This window comes from Oncorhynchus clarkii, chromosome 17 (assembly GCF_045791955.1).
Source record: "Oncorhynchus clarkii lewisi isolate Uvic-CL-2024 chromosome 17, UVic_Ocla_1.0, whole genome shotgun sequence".
NCBI classification, from domain to species: Eukaryota; Metazoa; Chordata; class Actinopteri; order Salmoniformes; family Salmonidae; genus Oncorhynchus; species Oncorhynchus clarkii.
The window spans coordinates 13,049,446-13,069,371 of NC_092163.1; the positions used below are offsets into that span (position 1 = coordinate 13,049,446).

General features: G+C 43.3%; 1 protein-coding gene across 1 annotated transcript in view; it reads left to right on the forward strand.

Annotated features, from left to right (window-relative positions):
* LOC139370299 (cytosolic purine 5'-nucleotidase-like) overlaps window positions 1-19,725 on the forward strand; it is a 29,925-nt gene extending 10,200 nt beyond the window's left edge. Inside the window, exons 3-18 of the mRNA XM_071109691.1 lie at window positions 1,947-2,020; window positions 6,556-6,673; window positions 7,032-7,127; window positions 7,286-7,377; window positions 7,591-7,648; window positions 8,326-8,419; window positions 8,675-8,728; window positions 8,926-9,009; window positions 9,386-9,427; window positions 9,548-9,655; window positions 11,145-11,211; window positions 11,505-11,675; window positions 13,867-13,918; window positions 14,450-14,510; window positions 15,069-15,245; window positions 15,867-19,725. Of these exons, the coding sequence (XP_070965792.1) occupies window positions 1,947-2,020; window positions 6,556-6,673; window positions 7,032-7,127; window positions 7,286-7,377; window positions 7,591-7,648; window positions 8,326-8,419; window positions 8,675-8,728; window positions 8,926-9,009; window positions 9,386-9,427; window positions 9,548-9,655; window positions 11,145-11,211; window positions 11,505-11,675; window positions 13,867-13,918; window positions 14,450-14,510; window positions 15,069-15,245; window positions 15,867-16,103 (1,585 nt within the window). The 3' untranslated portion in view covers window positions 16,104-19,725. The remainder of the gene's footprint in view (window positions 1-1,946; window positions 2,021-6,555; window positions 6,674-7,031; window positions 7,128-7,285; window positions 7,378-7,590; window positions 7,649-8,325; window positions 8,420-8,674; window positions 8,729-8,925; window positions 9,010-9,385; window positions 9,428-9,547; window positions 9,656-11,144; window positions 11,212-11,504; window positions 11,676-13,866; window positions 13,919-14,449; window positions 14,511-15,068; window positions 15,246-15,866) is intronic.
* The last annotated feature ends 201 nt before the right edge of the window (window positions 19,726-19,926 follow it).

Here is a 19,926-nt window from a genome sequence, read left to right on the forward strand (position 1 = left end):
TTAATGAGTGTATATACTACATACTATTAGTTAATTTTAGTATAGTGTAAAAGAACTGTATCCTTTCAGTTGAGTGTACTAGTGCTTTGCCTGTCCACCGGAAGTTGATGCTGTTTCTATGCAACCTCTTTCTAGCTTGTTAGCATAACAAATGACTAGCTAGACCTTTTACAATCTGGAGCATTTGTAAATTCAGAGCGTTTCGCTCTTGGAGCGTTCAGGGCGCACACACTGGACTCTCTGGTCGAGGAGTAGGGTTGATCTGAGCGTTCTGACCTCACAACGGCAGTCAGTCACCCAAGCTAACTGGCTAACGTTGGCTAGCTTGTTAGCTACTTCCAGACACAAATGAGAGAACACCTCTCTGACCATTTTACTCGCCCTAGCAGAGCTGGTTACTATATCCATACAATGACCAGTAAGCATACTACATAAGTCACAAATAGTACATTAGTGTGGTTAGTATGAGTATTCGATCATAGTGAATATGTTTTCCATGGTAAAAATGAAAACACAAAGCAGACAATTCTTTGCTCCTTTAAAAACCTGTTGTATTTAAAATATTGTGTTTTATAGCTTGGAAAATATATAAATATGACTTGATGACAACATGATGTCTGTTACCAACAATAGGAGTTTTTTTTGTAAAGAAGATAAATCTGTTTATTTATTTTGCCATGATACTAACTGGTATCGTCCCGGACCTACTATTTCCAGGAATAGGAAAAGGGTGGTGTTGGGGTGGTGTTGGGGTGGTGTTGGGGTGGTGTTGGGGTAGTGTTGGGGTGGTGTAAGGGTGTTGTGGAAATGAGGATTGTGTCATAGATGTGGATTGACTGTTTCGGAGTAAAGAAAAACCAGTTTGTGGAATGCCTGTCAACATGTTTTCAATCTCATTAACAGATATGTAGTAGTTGAACTGGATTTACTAGTTGTATGAGATATAAAACAAATGGCTAGATGAATTATGTTGATTTGTGCGTGAAAACATCTGGAGACCTTTTTTGAATACCAACATATTTATAAAGAAATTGCGAAATTCTATGTGTAGCCTAATCTTTTTTATACAAGTTACTTTGCAGTATAAGTTGTTTTGTGGTAGTTTGTTCAAAAGCTGTAGGTAGCAGGCTAGGCTGCGCTAACACGGTAAAGCCTAGAACCAGAGGAACAGAGATCTCTCTGACTGGAGCTGCCTGGCCTGCCACTGGAGCTGCCTGGCCTGGCCTGCCACTGAAGTTGGCTGGATCAGAAAGTGTCAGGCAGGATATGCCAACAATGCCGACCACTCCGGCCATGCAGACCCCCCTACCATGCCTTCAGATTTAACACTGGGGACAGTTGAGCTAGTTGAGGTGCCACCGTAAACATGCTGTCTATGCAGAATGGAGAGTCATGTTCATTAGGTACCAAACTGACTGAAACAGGGATGGAACTTGTCCAATAAACGCTCATTTTGTTGTCCATTGCAAAATGTTTTGCTATAGTGTGCACTTGTGAACCTACCCTGTAGGAAGCAATGCACTGTCTAAGGGCTAATAATGCCTTTTAAAAGGTTAAACAGCGAGTCTAGCTGTCTAATACTCAAATTCCTATGTTTTTAAGACATGTGGGAACGTGCCTTGTAAGGCTAGAGAAAATAGGAGCTTACTGACTTCATTATTCGTGCCAGATTGTTTCTAATATCTGTTTAGAGGCCATGCATATCAATTGTAGACGTTTGTTAGGCTATATTTCAAAATGAGAACCACGTGAGCCATCACTAGATGGCTAACATATGATTTAATCCCCAAAATACCTCTGCTCATTCTTTTTCTGTGAGAGGCAATTTATCTTAATGTTCTCCTTGCACACAGAGGTAGAACTCTCTTGTATGTCTCTCAAAATCACTCAATCACATTCTGATTCTATCCTTCTGTTTCCTCCCTTTTTTTTTTCTTTTTTTTTAGAGTTTTTGTTAACAGAAGCTTGGCCATGGAGAAGATTAAATGCTTTGGCTTCGATATGGATTACACTCTAGCCGGTAAGTGCACTACAGTCGCTGCCTTGGCCGTCAACACTTCTTTACAGTGTGTATGTGGGCGCCCTCAGCCCACCGTCACTACTTTACAATGTAGGGTCAACTCTAGTTTGGTTGGCATAGCAACTAGTTGTCGGCCATATTGATTTCTCCTTCAGTGTTTGTTGACAAAGTACACCGGGTCAGAACAGGGGCTCACGTGTCATTCGATAAGCCCAGACCAGACTCACTGGGGACTAAGGGTGGTGGGTAGAAGGACAGGGGAGGTGTAGGTTTCTTGGGGTACAGCGATGATGGAAAAAGGTGATGAGTTCTTCAGAAGGATACTGTAACGGAGGAAAATGCGTTAACTGAATCTGTAATCTGATTTAGATGTCAGTTTAGATGTATTGTTTTTAGACTCTTCTGTCATTGGAATTTGCAAACCACAAAACTCTTTGACCTCAAGTGAATGGCTAAGACTATCCTCACTTTCTAAATATTAACTAGTACAGTTTCTCTGTATTTGACTAAGCAATAGTAAAAAAAAGTAGCAGTAATTCTCTAATAGTTTTCTAAGTGACAATAGGTTGTCTGTAATCCATTGACCTGACCGTCAACCACATGAAGGCTAAAGTCAGTTAGGGGACATCTCTTGACACAATGTCTAGATGATGGCGTTGACATGAGTCCGTGCCCGATTTGTAACCGCAAGGCGCACCAGAATCCTAGATGAGGTTCTCCCCAGTGACCGGCAGGAGGCTGAGGTGTCGCTGTGTCGTGCTCTGGCCAGGGAGGCCACAGCCCGTTCCTGCGGTCGCAACTCGAGCGTTGAGTGAAGCGATACGATAGCCCTGGCATCTTGTAAACATCATCACTTGGTTATGGGCCGTCCCATATAAAGAGGCTACATGTCAACAGTTGAGCGTCCGTAAAATCTGCCCTCAGATGATGGAAATGGGATATGGGCCGTGTGTTTGCGGGTACAAGCGATCCCCTTTCCCTAGGGATGACCCCCTCCTCAAAGTCTCACATACACACACACACACACTGTACTTCTAGATTAATTACCAACCCTCCACTTAGCTGAGTCACTGAAGCACATTTAGCTAGCTAGATAGCGTCTTGACCCATGGTGATAGGACTTGACGCCTGAGGAGTCAGACCCCTCACTGGGATGACTTCTCACGGCAGCAGGTAGGCTATACATTGGTTTCTGTTTCTAGTGAGGATTTAAGAAGAGGGCTGTTAGGAGTTGTCCACAATTGTTTTCATACAACATGGTTACATGTACAACAAATCCTCTGACTGTAAATAGACCATAACCAGACGGTGTTCCTGTATGTTCGTACTAGGACCGTGATCTCTGGTTAGTGTTGAACCATGTTCCTCTATGATATATAGGCCTTCTGTCAATAGCTTTGTGTCACACAGAGGAGATCAAATGTCCTCCCGTCTATCCATGTCACTACGATACCGTATTTCCACATCAAGACCACGATGCCTGATAAAAGCAAAGGGCATTAGTTGAACCATGCCCTTCGATGATAGGTCATCCGTTATTAACTGTGGTTTATATCAAAGGTCGTGAAATCATCCACTGATGACAGCTCTGTCTGGCCTAACACTGTCCCTGCCCACTCGCCTCTGGCACATTACCGTGGTAACTAGATACCCCCGGCGACGCTGGCTGACACATCTGTCCTCGACGACTCGCTGTTCTGAATACAGAACATAGAGGCTTCACTGTACTGTAGTTCAAAACACACACACACACACACACACACAGTTCTGAAATCAACCTAGTGAGAGACTCCACTGAGAAGCTCAAATGACACTGGAGCCACACTGTCGACCTGTTAGTTCTATGGGGCACGGGGTTATTTTTCACTGTTCTATTGTAGCATGGTGATTAGCCTGAAAGCCATTCGTTTTGGAATAAGCTAGACTATGCTATGCTAACTCTTAGCCTTTGGTAGAGCGGAGCCCAAGCTACTAACAGTGCTCATGTTATTTATGTTATTTTGACAAGGTGTTGCTGTCTAATAAATACAGCTAGATAATTACTTAGGCCTATAATTAGCAACCAGGAAGTTGTCCAGAAGACACTTCATATGTCATAAGCTATGGCTACGATCCATATGGCACCCTATTCCCGATACAGTACACTTCTTTTGACCTGGTGCCATAGGGCTCTGGTCAAAATTAGTGCACTTTATTGGGAATAGGGTGCCATTTGGGATGAAGGCTGTTTATGTATCTGTATATAGCACAGTCTAGTCCAATAGATTTACAGGTCTACGACCATGTTTTAGTTAAAGGGTAAAGTTGTTTACCCTTAGGTGAGGGGTATAGCTTACATTTGGAAAGAAATTGGCCCTGGAGGACTGTAAATTCTAGCCTGGTCACTCTCTCCTCTCTCTCACTCACTCACACACTCACTCTCACACACACACACACACACGCGGCTTAAGGGGAGTACAATTATCTGTCAACGACTGCATCAGGAGAGGAGGATTTAATGGATCCCCAAGCTTAGTGTGTGTTTGTGTTACCAGGCTATAATTTACTACTTTCCAGTGTCACGTTCGTCCCAAATGTAAGGTATACCCCTCGCCTATGAGTAAACAAATCAACTATTTCAACTTAAACATGGTCCCAGACCAGTAAATCTAATGGACTAGACCAGGGATGGGCCACGGCACAATTTCACCCCCCATCTCTCAACTTACTGTTGAGAGATTTAGAATAATAGAACACACAAGGTTCAATTTTGAAATGTCAGGGATTTTTTTAAACATTTTTTATTGGTAAATTAGTCTAGCGTTCACCTATTTAAACTTGTAGTAACCATGGCCAAATTAGCGACTGGGGTGGGGCCAGTTATCTTATTAAAAACGGCCTACTTTTCTGTTCGCCCCATGGAAAAATTTGTAGAATTGCTGAAATGTTTTGCTCGCAAGGTGGGGATGTGCAGACCCACTGCCCACTGTGACTCCCCACCCCCATCAACGTTTCCTATCCCTGGACTAGACTGTGCTATATATACAGACATAAATAGGCTGTGTGTGTGTTTCCATGCCTGTGTGTGTGTTTAAGCTAAAGCTGTCTGAAGGTCACAGCAGTGGACAGTGCAGAGAGAGAGAGAGCGAGCGAACTCTGCTCATCGCCGGGCCAACCAAAGAGAGAGCTGATCGGGAAGGTGGCAGAGGGGAAAATACTCTTAAAATAGGTTTCTTTGTAACAGCCACAGAGCTTAGGGAAATGGAGGCAGGGATGAGGAGAGGAAAGGTGGGGGTATTTGTATGGAGGAGTCTGGCCCAGGACTGTGCGACTCTTGGAGGCTGCAGCACTGGGCATGATGCCCACCACTCCTCTGCTTCGCTAGCCAGCCAGGGACACTGGGACACCACAGGGTTTTGAACTCACCAGAGAGCGAGGGAGAAAACACACAATTGGGCTAAGAAGCAAACACACAAATGGGTAAATGTGCGCACACACACATTACACCAAGATGGGTATTCACACTCCTCTTTCTCTCTCTCTGTCTGTCTGTCTGTGTGCACGCGCTAACTCAGTAAGACACATTTGCCCGGGCCTATTCCTTCCATGTTTGGGGTCTCAGCGCTAGCTAGCCTATCCCCACATCGTCCTTCCTGCTCCCTCTAAGCATCAGTCAAGTCCTCCCCTCCTGCAGGGTCCTCCTGGACCTAATGTGGAAAAACACCCTTTATATGAATACCATCTGACAGAGCCTTCTTCCAATGTCAGTTAGCATTCTCATCGGCTGATAGGCCCCTCTGGCCCAGGCCTGGACATTGTATCCCTCTCTACTTTTCCCCTTCACCCATGGCTTGGCTCACCAGGCCTGGGTGATGTGTTCATTAGGCACCAAACGGCAGAAAACAGACTGAAACAGGGAGGGACTAAATGGACCTGCCCAATAAGAAAGGCTTATTATCCTTTTCTGTTGCACAACCTTGTAAACTGTTTTCTGTCATTTCCCCTAATGAACAGGGCCCTGGAGATGTCTGGTTGTTTGGCGTCTGAATGTCATCGTCTCCACAGGCCTCATTAGTATCAGAGTCCAGAGTTGAGCTATGGATCCTGTTTCTCCACGGATTAGATCCTAGGGTATTCAGGCCCCTGCGCTCGGTGTGTGTGTGCCCGGGCGTGTGCGCGCATGCACTTTCGGGGGAGAGGGGCTAGGCTATGTTATTACCAACAGTATCCCAGATATCCTGACAGTTATTTTAAAAATACCTGTCTCGCGTTGCATCACATCACCATGTCACGTTGCAATAGCTTACGTGCTGTTATCTAGTTGAGGTGAATGGGTCCACATTGGCTGGTTGAGGATAAATGGGAGGCTGCAATTTACAGAGTAGTCCGTTCGCAAACAGGCCATTAGACTTGACTACCTCCTACGTCCTTCTCCTAAATGTATGGTGTCAGTGTAATTACGTGCCTGTATAGGCATCGGGGAGTGCTGATGTGTGACTCTGTGTAGTCTACACCGGCTTGTGTTAAATGCTAACGTCTGTGTTTCTATTCTCCAGTGTACAAGTCTCCAGAGTACGAGTCCCTGGGATTTGAGCTGACCGTGGAGCGCCTGGTCCACATCGGTTACCCCCAGGAGCTGCTCAGCTTCGTCTACGACCCTGCCTTCCCCACCAGGTGACCACACACACACACACACACACGGTGACCACCAATCACATCATACCGTTAATGTTGTTGCCATGGTGATGGCGTTATACTGCTATATATATATATATATATATTAACTGGGAAACGCTTTGATGTCAACGGGGCACCAGCTGTACTTTGTTACCAGGTACCTATTACCTATCACATCGTGGTTGCCATGGTGAAGATGTTTTAATGCTATTTTTATACCTGGCTGCGTGGGTTTCTAATTTGGTCCTGGTTGTAGCTAGGTAGATTGTCTGATGGGCTTTTAAAGATCATGTGTCAACCATTTCTCGATGTATTCTAACTGACTGAATGATGTTGTTTCTCTGTATTTCTTCAGAGGCCTGGTGTTTGACACCCTGTATGGGAACCTGTTAAAGGTGGACGCCTACGGCAACATCCTGGTCTGTGTTCACGGCTTCAATTTCCTACGAGGGTAAATGGTGAACCTAACGCTCTCCTAACCTTCTCGCAGTGTCCTCCCTACGTCCCCTTCTCCCCGGATCATTGAGCGGGTTTTTGAAGGTTAGGTCCCGGTCTACCTGCCAAGAAATTCTCCTGACGTTGCATTTTCTTTTTCTCTTCTCTCCCCAGACCTGAAATACGGGAGCTATACCCGAACAAGTTCATCCAGCGTGACGATACTGAACGTTTCTATATCCTCAACACTCTCTTCAACTTACCAGGTAGAAGGAGGAGAGATTCTGTCCATGCCAGAGCCATTCAATTATTTAAAAATGTGTTTATCTCCATCTAGATTCAACTGTCATTCATAAGAGGGACAAGCCCAGACATGCCCTCCATTTTGTCTGAGCACAGTTTGAGGCAAGGCCATGGAGTTCAACTCAACTTTATTGACACTCGATTGATTTTACAGTACAGTTTCCCTCTCTCTCCAGAGACCTACCTCTTTGCCTGCCTCGTGGACTTCTTCTCAAACTGTGACAGATATGCAAGGTAAGGAATCCCTAGTCACACTACCCACCTTATTTGTCTTGTGGGTTATACACAAGTAATTCCTGGATATGACATGGCAACATTTGATAAGCCAATTAGACAACATGACAACAGGGTAGGTCCATATCTCCAATGAAAATCCTCCAATAAGGAAGTACTTTAGCCCTAACCCTGTTAAGCCAGTGGAGCAAGATACTTTATTAGGATTACTCGGCTATCTGAATGATTATTGGTCTTCGATACTAATCTTTCCACGAGTGCATGCAGTAACTTAATTCCATATTTTTCAGATTTCATTACTTTTATTATTTAAATTGACCTGTAATGACTAATCATCTAGCATGATGTAATATCATGTCTATCGTCTCGATATAATTGTACAATCATTTGTTAGCGATAGTTTTAATGAATTCTTTGTGTGATGATGTGATCTGCAATGGAATGGCTGCATGTCTTCTCCTCTGAAACGAGTTGTTGGTCTTTTAGGGGGAGATTGCTTTCCTGTTTGGCTGGAAACCACCTCAAACAAGGGAAGACTATCCCATTTAAAAGCAAAACAAAAACAAAACAAAAAAATGTAGTGAAAAATGGCTACTAGCGTTTAAAAGCAAAGCTCTCTGTCTGGCCTTGGCCTGTCCACTGGCTCTGTGTGTCCCTCTCCTCCCCCCTTACCTCAGCTGTGAGACTGGCTTTAAAGATGGCGACCTCTTCATGTCCTTCAAGAGCATGTTCCAGGACATCCGCGACGCCGTCGACTGGGTCCACTTCAAGGTAGCGTGATGAGGAAGTCTATCACAGTCATTTGTTCACTTCACTTCCATTTCAAGGTGTTATATGGGGCGAAACGCCCAATGATTATCTTTATCTTGAAGCAATCATTTACTGTTTATCGTCGTGCTAATGGTATGTACCCTGAAAATGATTGACATGGTTTACAGTGAGTGTCATCATAAAGAAGACATATAGATGTGAGCTTGTTATTTTTCTATGTATTTCAACCCATTTACCGGTAGTCCTGTCTTCCAGGGCACCCTGAAGGAAAAGACAGTAGAGAACCTTGAAAAGTACGTAGTGAGAGACGTAAGTACACACATTAACATTTTACCAGCCCCTTTAGCGTCTCGACTTGTCGTATTCCTACGGGAACACACTGGCACGACGACTTTAAAACCTGATGAGAAGTTAACATTTACTCTGCGTCTCTGTCTGTATGCCTGTACGAACGCACTGTGTATGATAATGGCTTTGTAATATTTAGTGTTCTCTCTCTCATGAAGGCTAAGCTGCCTCTCCTGCTGAGTAGAATGAATGAAGTAGCCAAGGTGTTCCTGGCCACCAACAGTGACTACAAATACACACACGTGAGTACACAGTACTGACCACGCTAAGTGCCCAGGTCCACTGTTTACACACACACACACACACACACACACACACACACACACACACACACACACACTCAGAGGAATGGACGATTCACATGCACAGTACACAGTAACAGACACCCTTCAGAGCCCAAAACAATAGTTAAGTCCTGCCTTTGTTAAACGTCCATGCAGAGCAACATTTAATATGCAAAGCAAACGCACATGTCCTGGCAAACTGTCACGTTTGCATATGAAACTGGGGTGACGTGTTTGCGTACTGAACTGGGGCATATAGCAGCGGTATCTGTCCCAGTCACAGACATTTTAAATGAGATGACTAATAGACTCGTTATGTTTACTTTTCTCACAGAAGATCATGACATACCTGTTTGACTTCCCCCACGGCCCAAAGGTAAGAGAATCATATTCAACATTCATACACGGCGTTCTCCCGTAGACGTGAAATCTATAGATGCATGTAGTTAACTATCGTCGGTACGCATTGACCAGAATGTGTGTGGTTATGTTGCAGCACGGGACATCCCACCGGCCGTGGCAGTCCTACTTTGACCTGATTCTGGTGGACGCCAGGAAGCCTCTGTTCTTTGGAGAGGGAACGGTGCTCAGACAAGTCGATACAGTGAGTAATTACACCATCACACCTCTGTCAGAACATACTGCCGAGACTTTTGAGTGTGGTAGCCTGATGGTGTGGTAGAATGATGGTGTGGTAACCTGATGGTGTTGTAGCCTGATGGTGTGATAGCCTGATAGCTATTTGGTCACACAATGTGAAGTACAACTTCTAAAGAATTATAATTTGAGCAAGTTGAGGTGACTAACTAACTGCTTGGAGTAATGGTCAAAGCATATTGATTCAACAGTAGCTAAGAGGAGAAGTCTGTCCATAACAAAGTGCTGCTCTGCCTTCTTAACAACACTATCAACAAGGCAGGTCCTACAGGCCCTGGGTTTGTCGCACCTGGACTACTGTTCAGTCTTCTGGTCAGGTGCCACAAAAAGGGACTTAGGAAAATTGCAATTGGCTCAGAACAGGGCAGCATGACTGGACCTTCGATGTACACAGAGAGCTAACATTAATAATATGCATGTCAATCTCTCCTGTCTCAAAGTGGAGCAGAGATTGACTTCATCACTACTTGTACTTTGGCACACAGCTTGGACACCCATGCATACCCCACAAGCCATGAATACATGGAACTCTATTCCACAGTACTACATAGAGCCATGACTACATGGAACTCTATTCCACAGTACTACATAGAGCCATGACAACATGGAACTCTATTCCACGTCAAATAACTGATGCCAGCAGTATAATTAGATTTACAAAAATAAAAAAATGATATACACCTTATGGAACAGCGGAGACATAGGCACAGACACATGCATACACACACACGATAACATGCACACTATACACACACACACACACACACACACACACACACAGGTACACATGGATTTTGTGGTGGAGTAGGGGCCTGAGGGCACACAGTGTGTTGTGAAATCTGTGAATGTAACGTTTTTAGAATTGTATAAACTGCCTTCATTTTGCTGGACCCCAGGAAGTGTAGCTGCTGCTTTGGCAGGAACTAATGGGGATCTATAATAAACCCCAGGAAGAGTAGCTGCTGCTTTGGCAGGAACTAATGGGGATATATAATAAACCCCAGGAAGAGTAGCTGCTGCTTTGGCAGGAACTAATGGGGATCTATAATAAACCCCAGGAAGTGTAGCTGCTGCTTTGGCAGGAACTAATGGGGATATATAATAAACCCCAGGAAGAGTAGCTGCTGCTTTGGCAGGAACTAATGGGGATATATAATAAACCCCAGGAAGAGTAGCTGCTGCTTTGGCAGGAACTAATGGGGATATATAATAAACCCCAGGAAGAGTAGCTGCTGCTTTGGCAGGAACTAATGGGGATCCATAATAAACCCCAGGAAGAGTAGCTGCTGCTTTGGCAGGAACTAATGGGGATCTATAATAAACCCCAGGAAGAGTAGCTGCTGCTTTGGCAGGAACTAATGGGGATCCATAATGAATACATATACTTGACATTGTTTTGCGGTGAGGCTACTGTTCCATGTGTTCTCTGGTGTTAGACGACAGGGCGGCTGAAGATCGGGACCTACACCGGACCCCTGCACCATGGCATCGTCTACTCTGGAGGTAAGATACCTGGGGACATGCACTGACTCACAGCACAAACCGCCAGACAGCACTGCCAACTTCACAAATCATCTAACTAGCAGAGTACTTCTAAACATGATGGATCTCAGTTAACCTTTATTTAGCCAGCATAGTCTTCTCAATAACGCTCGCTGTTCTCCAGGGAGGTCTGGGTTCCCTAAAAACAAAACAATGGTATGAATCTGAAAAACAACGTGGTACAAATCTTTCATTAAACAACATCATCCAGTAACATCTCCATTTCAATATGTCCCTCTCTCTCTCTCGCCCAGGTTCTTCTGACATCGTGTGTGACCTGCTGGGGGCCAAGGGGAAGGACATCGTCTACATCGGAGACCACATCTTCGGGGACATCCTCAAGTCCAAGAAACGCCAGGGCTGGAGGACCTTCCTCGTCATCCCCGAGCTGGCCCAGGAGTTGCATGTCTGGACTGACAAGAGCTGTGAGTCACACTCGTAGTCTCACACGCAGGCACACACACACGCAGTCACACACACACACAGAGACGCACACAGTCACACACACAAAAGGACGGGTGGACATTCCCATGCAAGCAGCCAGACAGACGTGTGCAGACACACACATACTCGTACATAAAACGGCTGATGGACACACTGGAGAGCACTGGTCCTCTGTAGCTCAGTTGGTGGAGCATGGTGCTTGCAACGCCAGAATTATGGGTTCAGTTCCCGGGACCACCAGTACAGTACGTAAAATGTATGCAGGCGTGACGAAGTCGCTTTGGATAAAAGCGTCTGCTAAATGGCATACAGTGCCTACAGAAAGTATTCGCACCCCTTGACTTGTACCACATTTTGTTGTGTTACAGCCTGAATTCAACATGGATTCAAATGTTTTTTTCTCGCCTGTCTACACACAAAGCCCCATAATGACAAAGTGAAAACATTTTTGTGTTTTTATTGAAAATGAAATACTGAAATATCTCATTTACATAAGTATTCACACCCCTGAGTCAATACATGTTAGAGTCATCTTAGGCAGTGATTACAGCCGTGAGTCTTTCTGGGTAAGTTTCTAAGAGCTTTGCACACCTGGGTTGTACAATATTTTCACATGTATTATTTTTTTTAAAATTCTTTAAACTCTGTTAAATTGGTTGTTGATCATTGCTAGACAACCATTTTCAAGTCTTGTCATAGATCTTCCAAGTCAAAACTGTAATGAGGCCTCTCAGGAACAGTCAATGTCATCTTGGTCAGCAACCCCAGTGTATATTTGGCCTTAGATTTTTGGCCTTGTTTTAGATTATTGCCTTGCTGAAAGGTGAATTTCTCTCCCAGTGTCTGTTGGAAAGCCTGACTGAACAAGGTTTTCCTCTAGGATTTTGCCTGTGCTTAGCTTTATTCCATTTATTCTTATGCTAAAAAAAACTCCCTAGTCCTTGCCGATGACAAGCATACCCAATACAGGATGCAGCCACCACCATGCTTGAAAATATGAAGAGTGGTCCTCTGTAAAGTGTTTTGTTGGATTCGCCCCAAACGTAACACTTTGTATTCAGGACAAAGTTAATTTCTTTGCCACATTTCATGCAGTATTATTTCTTGCCGTTTTAGTTTCGTGCCTTGTTGCAAACAGGATGCATATTGTTGAATATTTTCTTTGTTCTGTATATCCTTTTCACTCTGTCATTTGTTAGTATTGTGGAGTAACTGCACAGTTGTTGATCCACCCTCTGTTATCTCCTATCACAGCCATTAAACTCTGGAACTGTTTTAAAGTCGTGGTGAAGTCCCTGAGCGCGTTTCCTTCCTCTCTGACAACTGAGTTAGGAAGGACACCTGTATCTTTGTAGTGACTGGGTGTATTGATACACCATCCAACTTGTATTTTAATAGTTTCACCATGCTCAAAGGGATATTCAATGTCTGCTTTTTAATTTTTATCCCCCTATACCAATAGGTGCTATTCTTTGCGAAGCATTGGAAAACCTCCCTGGTCTTTGTGGTTGAATCTGTGTTTGAAATTCACTGTCGACTGAGGGACCTTAAGTTATTTAGGCTTGCCATAAGAAAGCGGTGGAGTACATATCGACTCTTTTCATTTTGAATTAATTTGTAAAAATGTCGTAACATAATTCCACTTTGACATTTATAGGAAATTATGTGTAGGCCAGTGACACACATCTCAATGTAATCCATTTTAAATTCAGGCTGTAACACAACAAAATGTGGAAAAAGTCAAGGGGTATTAATTAGTCAAGGGGTGTTATATTATAGCAGTGACACACTTGTGCGCACACACACACACATTCATGCACAGGCACACATACACACACACACACAGGCACACATACACAAATATAACTGTGACGTGTCATTGTAGCTGTAAAATGCCCTCGTAAACCTCTCAACGGCCTGTGAGTGACAGCGTGCCAGGGAGAGGGGGAATGAGAAGGGAAGATAGAGGGGGAGAGTGAAAAAGCAACAGATGGAACAAGTGAGCCAACACCTGTGATTAAGGGCAGTGGTGTAAAAAAAATACTTTAAAGTACTACTTGCGTTGTTTTTTTGTGGTATCTGTACTTTCTCCACCGCTGATTTTAAGGGAGGAGGGAAATATGTTGTGACTGAGACTGACCCTGGCCTCCTTTTTCCTCTTCTGTCTTACAGCGTTATTCGAGGAATTGCAGGGCCTGGACATTTTCTTGGCAGAGCTCTACAAGTGAGTACTGCACCGTCTACTCCCCTACAACGCCCCTCTGCTCGCTCTCTAGGCTGCCTCTGCACCTGGCGCGTGTGTGCGTGAACGACTGTTTGAGTGTATGTGTTGGTGTGTGTCACCGTCGGCTCCGTGTGTGTGTGTGTGTCGCCCTTGGGCCAAAGTCTGCAGGGTTTGCCCCATCGGTCTGATGATAACTGGCTTCAGTCAGACTTCAGCCCATTTAGAAACAGTCTATCTATCTATGTAGGCCTGTCCCCTTCCTTCTTGCTCTTTATAATAGTGACTAGCACTGTCTTAACTCTCTCTCTTCCAATCCCCTTCTTCTCTACCACTTTGCCCTCTCTAACCCATTATCTCTCTACCTCTTCGCCCTCTCTAACCCATTATCTTTCTACCTCTTTGCCCTCTAACCCATTATCTCTCTACCTCTTCGCCCTCTCTAACCCATTATCTCTCTACCTCTTCGCCCTCTCTAACCCATTATCTCTCTACCTCTTTGCCCTCTCTAACCCATTATCTATATCTCTCCAGGCATCTGGACAGCAGTAGTAATGAGAGACCTGACATCAGTGCTCTCCAGAGAAGGGTCAAGGTACAGATTCTACACATGTTTCCATAGCAACCACAGAAACATTATTCAATGTGTCCCTGAATAGTTACAGGCTTCAGTTTAGTATTTAAACCAAATCACTCCCTACTTGTGGACTTATATGGTCTTACAACCCCTAAGTAAACTCCTGAAAATACGCTATGATCCTCCTCCCGTCCCATCGAAGGCTTGGATATACCGGAACACAAGACGCTGAATTTCCATTGTCCTCCTCAAGGAATTTTATAGTTAACCAGGAAAATACCCTTGGATGTTAGAAACCTCTTTTTTTAGAAGGGGACCTGGCAAGAGGTCAGTAGGATGTAGTCAGTAGGATGTAGTCAGTAGGATGTAGTCAGTAGGATGTAGTCAGTAGGATGTTGTCAGTAGGATGTAGTCAGCAGGAAGTAGTCAGCATGTACACGTAACACAAGAGCACAATACCAAACATGAAAACATATTTGACAATGGTCATCACGTTCTTCCGTCGGAGCTTGAAATATTGTCAGAGCGTCTTTTCGGGCTGAGTATCTAAACCCAGTGTTCTTCTCCCCTCCCCAGAAAGTGACCCATGACATGGACATGTGCTACGGCATGATGGGTAGTCTGTTCAGGTCTGGCTCCAGACAGACTCTGTTTGCCTCTCAGGTGATGCGCTATGCTGACCTGTACGCTGCCTCCTTCATCAACCTCCTGTACTATCCCTTCAGCTACCTCTTCAGAGCTGCTCACGTCCTGGTGAGCCACTCTTTCCAATTAGTTTGTTGATTCCTGTTAACAGTTTACAACAACAAAAAAGGGAAGAAATGCAGCATTTACGGAATAAAATGTTGCAGAGACAATAGTGTAAGATACAGCCCTTTTCTTTTGCTAATTGGAAAACTGTAATTGTTAGAAATTGGATGGTTAAAAATATAGATGCACATGAATCAACATTTCTGGCTAGTTTAATAAAAAATATACAGTACATGACTCTTAACTTAGACTGAACCTTTACATAGTCTGGCACCCATCTAGCTGAAACACTGACAGGCAGAGTGACATTTCCATTAGAGTTGGTATGTATGAGTAATCTTCTCATTTCAATACAAATGTCTTTACCAAACATGTTATCTGAAACATGCACATCACATACACACAGTGATCAATATTCTATATAACAAGTTAAACGCATGGTAATAACATTATTATATTACCTATTTGTGAGCTGAAGCTCTCTTTACTAGCTGCTAGCCAACTGGAAGTGCTCCGAGTTGACTTTGGTAGTAGCGTCTCTCCTCACCTTCTCTCACGCTCTCTCTCTCTCTCTCTCTGTCTGTTTCTGTCTCTCTCTCTCTCTCTCTCTCTCTCCCCTCCCAGATGCCCCATGAGTCAACGGTGGAGCACGCACACATCGACACGGACACCGAGTCCCCCCTGGCCACGCGCAACCGCCACTGCACTGACAGCAAGGACCTGGAGTGCTGTAGCAACAAGAACCGCAGCCAGCTGACCCGGTCCATCAGTGAGATCAAACCCCCCAACATGTTCCCCCAGACCCCCCAGGAGATCACCCACTGCCACGATGAAGATGACGATGAGGAGGAGGAAGAGTAGACGGAGGAGGTGTGATGGCGTGACCCGAACCAGGCTTGATTCCTTCCTAGGAGGAGGAGGAAGAGAGAGAGAGAGTAGTGAAAACCATCTTGATTCCTTTCTGAGGTTTCCCTGAGGAGGTTTTAGAGTATAAATACTTCTAGGAAGATATAAACTATAATGTACTCTATAGTCCACAGTAAGAGTCAATGTAGGATACATTGGAATGAGGGGGGAGGGGATATGGCCAGTGTAGTGTATCTATAGGAGATTTATATAGAGAAATGAAGCTACGTTTTATACTAGAGATGTATCAGGATATTAAGGTTTTATGAATCAGATCAGACAACTGTATGTTACTACAGTAACAGTTGCTGCTTGGTTCTCCAAAAACGTTGCCCCCGTGCCCACCCCTTTTCAAGTTTTACGTTTTCAATGCTTGTTGTTTTTTCTATGGATTTTTATGATGAAATGGGAAAAGGTTGACTTGAAGTTGGCAAATTTAAATTTTTTTAAAATGTTTATTTTTTATTTTTTAGTTGGAGCTAAAACAGTTTTTACGGCATAGGATGTAGTAGCAGACAAATATACATGAATACACACAATAAGCAAATATTACGAACACTACTTTTCTCTGTACTGACCTTAGTGTCTGGTCATGGAGAATAATTCCCTGTGTGTGTTTACATAGTCTACCATAATGCAGGCACCATACTGTAGTTTCAATGTGAAGCACTAAGATGGAATAGCCTTTGCCAAACAGTATGTACAGTACTGTATGTAAACTCTATATACTGTTTTGCTGATCTCCTTTTGAAATGAAAGAAAGTGTTCTAGCCTTGTGGTTCTGGTGTTGACGCGCATCGAGCAGCACGGCAATCCAAAAACATGGTCCAAAAAATGTATTTCTCGCTGGTTGTTATTTTGGTCATTTTTTTTTGCAGTATAATTCCTCCCGTCGTGACCCTGCATAACACAGCTGTTTGTGTGTGTGTGTCCGGCCCTTGGCCAATCAAAAGTCGAGTTTGTGTCGTCCTGAGCGACTGTAACCAAGGCATCCGTAATTGTACTAAAGAACAGTGTGGTGTAAGTTTTGGGTTACACAAAGCACAAGTCTGATTGTGGGTAACTGATTGTCAATATTAGCTCGATATGACATGAACCCTGCTGTCTATTTAAAGTATGGTGCACATAATGTAATCTGTGATTCTGTGTGGTTCATTTCAACTGACGTTTTGAAATGCATGAAATGTTGTTTCTAGGCAACCGTGCCTACAGGGTAACGATTATGCTGCCTCTGTACAGATGGGGTCAATGGCAACAGTGGACGGTCACATAGGCCTAATGCTATTGAGAGGCTGTGACCCAGTATTACTGTTCTCATACATGATGCTGTAAAAAGCAAGACATTCATCATGCAAAATACCATTACATTTTGTTTTGTTCTCCTGTAGGATGATATGAGATATCGAAACCTGCACCATTGTTACACTATGTGCAACTAACATGCAGTAGTAGTTTTACCTTTTTTTACTCAGCTTGGAGTTGTTCGTTAGGTGTTCTCTTGATTATTACATTGTAACAGTTGTATTTTTCATTGCATAGAACTGCTTTAGTTAGAACTGTCATTCACCCCGACCTAACCAAACCCTCATATTCCATGTGTGATAATATGGTCGGGTGTTTCCTAGTAATTCTTTGCAGTTAACATAGAGAGTACAGTATGTTATAGGAACAGACCTGGGTTCAAATACTATTTTAAAATGTTTCAGCAACTTTAGCCTGCTTGGAGCACCAGGTGAGCAGAGTTTAACATTTGTGAACATTTTTCTGGTTCCATTGCTCCAGGCGAGCTCAGTCAAGCCCCAATAAAGTATATGAAATGATTTTGAATAGTATTTGAACCCAGGTCTTCTCTACAGTAGGCTTTGCAATGCAAAAAGGAAATCCAGGTCAGCCTGGAGTGCTGTGACGTGTGGCATTGTGTAGGTCTTGAGAATGCACGGGCACCAGACAAGGAACCAACGCCTCGGCGAGAGGGCGTTTGGGTCTGACCGCCCCCAGAGAGGTTAGGGTGGGCCTGGGAAAAGGACAAGGGGCGCCCTCCTGACTGGTGGGAATAGCTTGTAGACTCACCCTAGCAGGAAGATGTATAAAGGACTATAGCTACAGTATTCTGGAGTTTGTTGGATCACTTAGGGGTAAAAAAAAACACTGAATGATGCAAAGAAGCACCTGATATTTCCCACCAGGGTTGCATTTGCCGTCTCCAAACATGAGCAAACCTTTTAATTTCAAAATGGAAATCGCAATTGTTGATTAGGCCCACAATTCCACTGAAAATTTTTTTTGCTGGAAAAGATTACCGATTAGCTTAATATTAAACTTTCCTGTTTAGCAACGGAAATGCTTAACATTATTAGTTGTGTCCTAATGAACATGACCCAGATGGTATGCAGTGCGGAGGGCAGGAAAACTGCATATGTGTATGCTATGTAAAACATGCGCATCGCTTTATTTCTAAGGCATGTAGTTGTGTAGCTAGAGGCTTCGATTGGCCTGTTGATTTGAGCTGATGAAGGGAAGACCAATAGAAAGTCTCTGTTTGTTACCTGGTGTTGTTTGCCGAGGCAATTTGTAAAAAGGGGAATGTGGGTTCAACTGGGGATCATTAAAACATTCTACTCTTACTAAAATTGTTACAGAGCAACTATATAGTGGTTCAATATTTTATTACTCTCTGAAAAAAAAGTATCTTTTTAAGTATTGATTTAACTGGAAATACCACAGAAACACCTGAGGCAGCTGTGTTCTTCACCTGGTTGGTTAGTCGTTGTTTTGGTCTCGTTACTGACGAATTCACAATAAAGCTTGGTCGTTGGGAGGAACATTTGAAGTCCTTTTCTGTCAAAACACTTTACAAAACATTTATTTTCTATGCAATGGCGCAGTACAGTGCATTATACGTGTAAACTAACTTACTAAAAGGCTGGCCAATGCAAGCAAATGGCTTACGTCAAAGTTTGATAACTGTAGGGCTACAACTGATATGTGGAACGAAAAGAAAACATGTCCGTCTGGCCACACAAGTACTAGAAGGTCATCTGTGTAGTAACAATTGTACCCTTAATAATAATAATAATAATAATAATAGCCTTGCAGACCGGTATGCTGAACAATAGGCGATGTTGAAGAGCATGTATTTACCTTGCATCAGAAATGGCACCTTTTTCAACAACACCTTGGTTGTGCTGTTTGTATTTGTTTTTTCTAACCAGTGTTTTCAGATTCTTAGTTTACAACATTGTATATAATATAAGCATTTACATGTGGAAGAAATGTTCCTTAAATTCTTTCTTTTTTTTTGTGCGTTTTTTCTGGTTTCAGACACTTTTTTTACTATAACGGCTTCAGTGAGTATGTCGGACAGGTTAATGCCACCATCCATTTATACAATTTTTCCATTTATACAAAATGTCAACAATTGCAGACCGAGCGTGACAACTATCACGCATTCACTTATTTTGTTTCGTGCATTTTCTTGGATGTTCCTCAGAGCATTTTGTTTCCAGAATTATTATATAATGTGTCCATTGGGGAAATTACATTTATATGTACAATAAAAGCTAATTTTCCATAATAAGTTACTGGGTGTGTGTGTACTGTCTCCTGTTGCTTCTTGTTCTTCTTGCAAAACTATAGTTTTCAGATGTTTAAGTCAAACAAGTATTTGATTGTATGCAAGTATAATTCTTATAATCATACATAAATTATTGCACACAGAAATGACTTAATATATCCAGTAATGTGTTAAAGTAAATGTACTACTATTAATTGTGAATGA